General features: G+C 42.7%; 1 protein-coding gene across 1 annotated transcript; it reads left to right on the plus strand.

Annotated features, from left to right (window-relative positions):
* Positions 1-312: 312 nt before the first annotated feature.
* Positions 313-3,556, plus strand: LOC118099108 (12-(S)-hydroxy-5,8,10,14-eicosatetraenoic acid receptor-like). Its single transcript, XM_035143386.2, has 3 exons — positions 313-726; positions 1,781-2,156; positions 2,450-3,556. The coding sequence occupies exons 1-3, from the start codon at positions 572-574 to the stop codon at positions 2,972-2,974; spliced, it is 1,056 nt and encodes a 351-aa protein (XP_034999277.1). The 5' UTR covers positions 313-571; the 3' UTR covers positions 2,975-3,556.
* The last annotated feature ends 5,204 nt before the right edge of the window (positions 3,557-8,760 follow it).

Consider the following 8,760-nt stretch of genomic DNA (forward strand, 5'->3'; position numbering starts at 1 on the left):
AGTTTGATATTAAAGGGGATGTTTTCCAGAAGATATGCACAACGCTCGACGTGTGCAGGCATGATTGTTTTTCTATTAACCGCCACCTGAGGAATTTCACAAGCATCGCCTCCATTATCCAGGGAAGTCACCCTCAACTGCTGAGATGTCTTCTCCCCTTAAATCGGAATAGTTGATGTCACCGAACCTGTTGCTGGATGCATTTTAGCTGGAAAGATGATGCAACGTCACTCGTACTTCTGTATCCAGTCAGATCCTCTCTCTCTAAACCACACCTCTAGCTCACTATATATTCTTCCTCTCTGCAGAATCAGCCTCTCACACACAGACCCAACAGACGCACTGACACAAGGTGTTTACAGTGCACCTCCTCTGTGACTCCTGGCTCGGGGCTGTCCAGGCTTGACAGAGCTCCAGAATCACGGATCAGAGAAGGGAGGGGAACCGGAGCCTGAGCAGAGGAGACGCCTGAAGCATGAAGGATAAAACTCTGTGACTCTTCTTCTTCTTCTTCACATTGCTGCGGGGCCTCATCAAACAGGACGACTGATCGACTTCCTCCACCGTTATTATGACCATCAGCCAAAACATGTCTACAGATAATGAAACTGACGACTGCAATGTACCCAATAAGTCCACGTATGACGCTCTCTCCTGGCTGATGGTTGGAGAGTTCATGCTGGGTCTGCCGCTCAACCTATCGGTCCTCTACATCTTCATCTTCAGGTACGAGGAAACACGACCTCACCATCACGTCATCGCAAACACAGAAGAATATGAACGTGAGCTTTTAGAGCCGGAGGCGTAAAAACTGAAGTTTGCACAGATTTCCTGACGTTGTATTTGATTGATTCAAATGTGACTATCAGGAGAAAGTTAATGAGGAATCATCAGGCAAAATAGTTTTGTCCTAGTTCTTCTTGTGCTTTCTATAAACCTAGAGTGATTTATTACTATGCAAAACTATGCAGTAATAAACTCATGCTCTCAGCAGAAGACGAAGGCGACAGTGTTAACATCCTGTCTGAATACTTGTTTGTTATTACGTAAGTTGACAAAGTTTGTTTATCGACAGTTTGTCATATTTCTGCACTGAAAGATTTGATATGAATAACGTGAAACTCAAGAACAAAGTTCTTCAAAGATCTTTAAAACTAAAGCGAGTAATTTATGTTGCAAAGGATTCATGCACCGGAAACTATTAAAACTATTCAGAATGCAAATGAAAACCTGTTTTACTTCTCTAAAAACAACTTGTGCATCAGAGAGACGTGCACCTCTGTTGAGCTCAGCTTATCTTCGATCAGATGAAACAAGTGGAGCCGCTCCGTGGTCGGAGATCGACTGATAAACACGCCGAGAGGTTTCTGAACAGAGAGTCACTGTTTTCTTTGGCACCAGTGGATTTCCACCACTGATGCACAGTATGAAGAGCAGAAAGAAAAGCAGTGGTGATCCTAAACTGAGTAGAGCTCATGCCTTCACCAAGGCCCAACAACTGTCCCATTAAATTAAATCAAGCTGCAGCAAATAGCAGAAGCTCAATTTTCATTCATTTTCATCAAGATCCATAAATATCCTATAAAACTTCCTCAATCCGCGCCCTGATCCAGATTTGCATCAAACGTTCTTCCTTGACAACAACCTTCCACCTTTTTCTTTGTGCTTCGTTACGATGCAAATATTGAAACACGGTGTATCTGTGTTGTTGTATACATTTTACAGTTGTTCTGCTCTTCTATGTTTAATCTTTTAATTGTGTGAATATCTTCCTCTTCAGATTCAAGTTCTGGAAGAACAAAAGCATCCTGCTCTTCAACATCGTGGTCGCTGACTTCCTGCTGGTGGTCTGTCTCCCTGCCAGGGCCTACAACTACCAGAACGGCCTGCGGCGCAGCGAGGACAACGTGGTGTGCAAGATCATGCTCTTCATGCTCTTTCTCAACCGAGGAGCCAGCATCACCTTCCTCATCACGCTGACCATCGACCGCTACTTCAACGTGGTCCACCTGGGGAGGAGGAACTTTGTCAAAGGGCTGAAGAAATCTCCCCAGTTCTCCATCATCATCTGGGTCCTGCTGCTGCCGCTCACCATCCCCACCATGCTCCAGAAAAACGGGTGCTGCAACAGCCTCGGACGAAATGAGGACACACAGGTATTTGTTTCACTTTGCACGAGCTGTAAAAGTTCACCTGGCACGTGGAGGCCTTTTAGTTCTAATATGATCAGGGAACTAACTCGTGACAGTAATTAAGAACTGCAGCTACTGACAGGCTCAGACTTCCTATAAGCTTATTTATTTAAGAACACTGAGCTTTAATATCTAATCTAATTTCCTCACTTCAGTTCCATCACAGCAGCTGATGCAGTAACAATCTGAGGCCTGTGCACATTTTATTTCCCATAATAATAATAATAATACTTGATGTACATGTCTGTTTATTTGAGGACGTGGTGGACATTTTGAGAGAGGTGGTCTTCTTCTCTGAGATCCTCATCCCCTTCGTCATCCTCGTCTTCTGCACGGTGCGCATCGTCCACCGGCTCAGGAAGAAGACCGTGGGGGAGAAGGCCAAACTGAGGAGAGCCATGTGGTTGGTCATGTCTGTGGTGGTGGTCTTCTCCGTCTGCTTCCTGCCCTGCGCTGTCGCCCGAGCGGTGCTGCTGATCGTTCGGCGGAAGGGTGCCGGGGACGGACACTCAGCATTGCTGCCGAGCGAAAGGCAGGAGGCCGAGGACGCCGTGGTGCAGGTGTACGACGGCCTCATGGTTCTGTCTTACACCGACTGCCTGCTGGACCCGCTGGTCTACTGCTTAAGTAACTCGGGGTTTAAAAACGCTTACATGTCCACCTTCTGCCCCACGTTTCTGCAGAAGAGGCTGAAGAAATACGACATCAGCTCAACGACAGCAACGAACACAGCTACAACCTCTGCAGCGAGAAAAATTTCATTGCCGTTCGTAGGCAAGTGACTTGTTCTTCTGCCGAACTGTGAATCTATATCTAAAGGCAGCATCTGCGGACATTTAGCATCACGCCTCAGCCGTACAGATTATAACCACTGCTTCTGTTCTCAGCTACTGTGGCACATCAGACTCTTTCTTTCTGTCAATGATGACCATTAAAGGTCATCAAAGGTCGTCTCACCGGCAAGAACAGCGCCACAGCAATATATGATTGAAGGGTTTGAATGGAAATGGAAAAGAGGATGAAGGGATGAGGGTGAGTTGAGGGAAAGAGCAATAAGGGATGAAGGGATGAGGATGAAGGGATGAGGGAGGGATGGGGGGATGTTTGTGATCTGTGGGCAGGGGCGTTTCAGGGGACTTTGGGGCTCCAAGCAAAAGCCCCCCTCCACCATCCCAGGTGCATCATAAACATATTTAGATTTTCTTTCCGTTAAGCACCGGAGTCAGAGCTGCAGATTTGGGTGTTGCTTCAAAGTCAAAGTTACAAAGTGTCGCTTAAAATGTATTTTTATATCTGTATTTTTATATCTGTATTTACTTATAATATATTAAAGTATTTGGATTCTTGTGAGTCTGCGTTCAGGAGCCGAGAGAATGTGACGTTTCCTTTGTGATTATATTTTATCTGAATACTTTGACTCCTGCAGCATTTACAAAGTGCTCAGAAGATAATACTTGTGTGTTTGCTCTCCGAGTGTTTGCAGAAAACTCATCCATCATCTCAAACCACTTCCCCCGTCTCTTCTCACTGTCGTGTTATTTCTACTCTGCGCGACACATTGTGAACGTCTCCACGTTTGTCTGACACGACTCAACTCTGTGTATTTAAATGTCAGTATCCGTCAGAGACATCAGTTTGCTCCTTGCATTCGTTTCTGTCTCTTTTATAATCAGAGTAAATCGTCTGCATCCCGGAGGTGAAAGAGAAAACAGTGTCCTGCAGGAGCCTGGAAGGATTTTTAAACTCTCCTCACTCACAGAGTTTACAGGTCGTTGGTGAAGTTGATTATCACAACTGGATCATTTGTATATCACAGTAAGGCTGACTGGAGATTTGTGTGTATGGCGACAGTAAACACACAGAATACAGGTGATGCAGCTGCACAAATACAAATCAGCAGGAGACCACTGATCTAAACACACTTCACTTTACCCCCAAAACAACCATGACGTTGACCTGTTGCTGATCACAGGAAGCTGCCACAGACACTGAGCCCAGGTTCTGTTGCCGTGCGCTCGCAGGTCAAACACAGGCGGCGCATTCCCACATGTCGTTATCGACTCTATTCGACTCTTTGAACATTTTTAAGGCGTGAACCTTTTGCTCTGGGCGGGTTTAATGGGTTTTGCAACAGCCGAGCTGCTGGAGTCTGTGGAGTTGAGGCGAGCAGGAGCAGTTTTTTTTAGATTCAAGTGTTTCTACTTCATTGCTGCTTACAGGGACCTCGGTACTTTTGGAATGACAAACAAATCTTTTCTTGAATCTTGAATATCACAGCAACAACAACAACAACAACAACAACAACAACAACAACAACAACAACAACAGAGACAGGAAGCGTGCAAACAAACATTAAAAGAATTGAGTAGTAAGTTAGAAAAGTTAGATTTTCTTTAGTTTCACATGTCGATCTGAAGCATCACTTTAGGCTCTGGAATTGGTCTGAGGTTTCCATCGTGTATGGCTCCTCTTTTTCATCCTGAGATATTTGTATTTTCTGTGATTGTTTTTAGTTATTGTATATATATATATATTACATTTTTGCGTCCGTCACGTGTTAGAAACGTCACCAACACTGTGAATCTCCTGCTGTGTTCTCACATGGGCCCATTTGCTCTGTCGGACACTGACCTGTTGCTAGAAGAGTGAGCAGTCGGACCTGCTCCTGTAGAACCTGGTGGATCTGCTCAATGTGCTGCAGCAGCTCACAGGGACGAGCTCCAGTCTGCAAACAACCAAACACGTTTCAATCTCTGTGACAGGCAGGGGGAGATGCTGAAGTTTTACTGCCATCTAATGGACAGAGGAAGAACTGAGGTTAAAGTTGACATCAGATCACATTGATATTGTATAATGTAAATATTTGCTTCTCAATAAAGTTCCCTGCTCCTAAAGCAACACAAGCTCAGTGTTTCTGTTAACAGCACATCCACACCGGCGTCGGCCCTTTTCACCAAAACCTTTCAAATCTCATTGTGTTTCCAAGTTGACGTCTTCCTCGGCGTCTCCTTCGTTCAGGAAAGTGTCCGGACTTCAGGGTGAGGAGTGGGAATGAAACAGGAAATGTTTTGACTGGATTCAAATCCACTTTACTGAGGCCAATGTTGTGAAGAGATCGCTCCAACTAATATCTCTATTGAACATTCGAGAACAATAGGAGCTATGGAGAGAAGCCAGCGCTCAAAGGTACATTATCAATACTAGTTTTTCACAGTATGAAAGATCTACGTCATCATTTTCCTTTAAAACCTACTTGTTCCATGTTTTTTTTGACATTCTGACAGGCGTCCATGTTGGCAGCAGTCGGTTGGGATGGTCCAGGGGGCACAGCGGCATCAGGGCTCAGCGGGGGGGACGTGTGAGTCTTGTCCACCACTGGCCCACCCTGAGAGGACGGCAGGTCCGGTGTGTGGCCCTGGAGCTCCACGCCACCGACTCCGGAGGACGGTGCTGAGGCTGAGGCTGGAGGGGGACGTGACGGACCTGGATCTGTGCGTGGACTCGTTCGGTCCGTGGGTATTTCAGCAGACATCTCTGGACGATGACCACACCTGGTTGTCCTGAGCTGTATCTGAAGAAAAGTGGATTGTAAACAAACACACAAAAAACACGTTACAATGAAAATTAACTAAAGTTCTCTGAGAAGAAAGACCCTGTTCTGTAAATACTTTTTCTGACAAAAAAATATTCCTATTAATTCGCAGATTCCACAAAAACAACAGGACGGAAACTTGGCTGTGGAGTTGGTCAGAAAATAATTATATTTTACCAAATGACCCTCCGGCCACTAGGTGTCACCAACGAGGAGGCATAACAGTTAAACAAATGTAATGTACAGTAATTTAATCAAACAAAAACGGCTTTAGCGTTGATTTATTATCAATTTTAAACTTTGCGTGAATAAAAACACGAACGTAGCTAACTTCAGATGAACAAAACTACAATAATGATAAAAAGTCAAAGGTTGAAACAAAGTTAACGTTGAAACTCTTGAATTAATTAAACTTAAACCAAACGCAGATAAAGAAAATACGTGTAGTTTGTGGCACGAGACATTTTTAAACCTGTATTTACTGAATGAATCGTTAATTCCTTGTTACCTGTCGTCAGGTTCAGTTGAGGGAAGTTTACTGTTGCTACAGTTACATTTCCGGCTCTACGGTTTAGTTGAAGTTCAAACACGTGACTTGATATTAAAGTGAAATCTGACGCGGGAATAAAAACGTGAAGGAAAACGTTCAAAATAAAGGTTCGGTCAGTGCGTTCTCATTTGGAAAAAAAAAATGTTTTTTTTGTTTTCTTTGTTCCGGGAACATTTTTGAAGATATTTCTAAAATTGAGAACTAATATTGAATTTATTTGAAAACCTAAAGAAGTCATTTATATACAGTCTATATCTTTTACATATGAATACTTTGTGTTGGTCTGTGTTACTTGGAATAACCACACGGTGGCAGGATAACCCAGCGGTCTAACTAATGGGTCTGAGTGTGGTGTGAGATGAGTGAGATCCACATCACAGAGGAAACCTCCTAATAAACTGTGATATCTCCCAGTAGAGCTCAAACCTCCACCAAGGTCGGACTGCTCCTTTAAATTCAATCAGGCTGCATCCAATCACACACACTCAGTCAAATCTGTTCCCTAAATACACCAATCATCAAGATCCGTGAATGTTTCAATGAGAAATTAGTGAAACTGTCAAAAACAATCCTATCTTTCAACGTTAAAGAGAAAATAAAATCCTCGATATGCCCCCTGATCCAGATCTGGACCAAAACTTAATGAGTTCTTTCCGGACTCGTATCACATCATTGGTGTAAGTGTGGTGGTAATTTGTCGTGTGGTTTTTTTGTGTAATCTTGTTCACAAACAAACAAATCAACAGACAAATGAACGTCCCTGGCAGAGGGAACAACTCCTTCCTGTTCAACTGAACCATTAAGCAGATGTCACATTTTATCTCAGTGGATGTAGGTTCAGAATTGGCCTGTAGATGTGAGCTAATTATATTTAAATGATTGAAAACGTGTGAGTCAAATGATTCTCCAGTAGTTTTAGTGCATCAACCATTTGAATTTTAGCAAATTTAAAGGTGAAACCATGATAAGTCTTCTTTCTTGGGGGGGAATTTACTTTTATTCCATTAAAAAGAATTGAAGTATTTGCAAAAAGCCATCGTCAGAGGTCCATTTCCAAAAAACCAAGCAGTCAGATTTGGCTTTCAAACCCACGGTCGAGCCATGATCCTGCAAGCAGGAGGTGTTCCAACGCAGCACAGATCCAAGGTGGCGCTCTGCCACATCCAGAAAGACTCATCTCCTCCTCCTCCTCTTCCTCTCCGTTCTGTCCCTCTCTTCTGTGATGGTGGTGCCAGGCTCAGAGGCCCTGGCACCAGCCTCCTCCTGCTGGTGTGTGTGTGTGTTTACAGGCTGTACCATCAAAACATACACATATACTGTACAAACACACTCGTGCGCAGATTAGCGGCGATGACAGACGAGTCACGAACTGGAACATCGCTGCAGGCGGAGACCAGAGGAAGGAGGTCGTCCAAAATCCTGCAACGCAGCAACACAAAGGAGCAAACACCAACATGGGGTTCTTTTCATCTCCTGTTGAAACCGGCCTGAAGAGTCAGTGAAAGGAAAACAGGAGAAACAATGCAAAATTTAAAATAGAGGATATAGAAATGTTTGTGGACAAATTCCCAGAAATAATATCAACGCTTTAAATCACGAGTAAAAGAGCCTGAGGGTTTTTGAAGGTCAACACCATGGATACCGATATTGGGGAGTAAAAGAAATTCTCGTAACCATATATCGGCCTATATATTTACATTATTCTGAATTTTTATATTATATAGACTTATTTTTACAGTTTCCTTTCCACAGGAGTACAACGTACAAATTGTAATTATAACAACCCTGAACATAAATATCACAGAATAGTTATTTATTAGTCCCCCTCACAAGGCTGATTTATAGATATTTTTAAATTAGCAATGAACCCTAATGACATATAAATGTAATTGAAGCTTATTATTTTAAAGTTTATCCAAAAACTTAATTATATTTAAGTATAAATAAAGTAAAACACATACACAATCAAATATATAGAACTTGAATTAGGAAAATAAATATTTTTAAGATAAATTCACCTTTTCTGCATCGTTTGTTCTATAAAATAAATGTTTTTATGTGAAAAAAGTTGGAACAAACATTCAATTGGACAAGTGAACTGATTTGAAGGTCAAAGGTCAAGGTCACTGTGACCTCACAGGTCTTTCCACATTGTCAATATGTTGTTTTACCTCGTGAGAATCAAATTTAGCCCAAAGGTTCAATAACACTCACAGATGAACTGATCCGAGGTCACGGTGACTTAATGAGTCTGGAAAAAAATGAGGAAAACGTTCTTTTCTGGAAGAAAATGGTGTCAGATTTATTACTGTGTAAAATACTCCTGAGCATCGTTTACTTTGAGTTTTCTTTCCAAAATGCAAACGTAAAGTTTTCACAGGTTCAAATATCACGAGTCAGGAATCAGAAAAGACAGTGAACTGCTA

The sequence above is a fragment of the Hippoglossus stenolepis genome, chromosome 20 (genome assembly GCF_022539355.2).
Source record: "Hippoglossus stenolepis isolate QCI-W04-F060 chromosome 20, HSTE1.2, whole genome shotgun sequence".
NCBI classification, from domain to species: Eukaryota; Metazoa; Chordata; class Actinopteri; order Pleuronectiformes; family Pleuronectidae; genus Hippoglossus; species Hippoglossus stenolepis.

What these genes read in the sequence shown, in the direction of transcription:
- LOC118099108 (XM_035143386.2), top strand. Translation starts at nt 572, where the DNA reads ATGACCATCAGCCAAAACATGTCTACAGATAATGAAACTGACGACTGC. An exon ending in CTCTACATCTTCATCTTCAG is followed by an intron (nt 727 to 1,780) that starts GTACGAGGAAAC and finishes CTTCCTCTTCAG; the next exon opens with ATTCAAGTTCTGGAAGAACA. An exon ending in GACGAAATGAGGACACACAG is followed by an intron (nt 2,157 to 2,449) that starts GTATTTGTTTCA and finishes TGTTTATTTGAG; the next exon opens with GACGTGGTGGACATTTTGAG.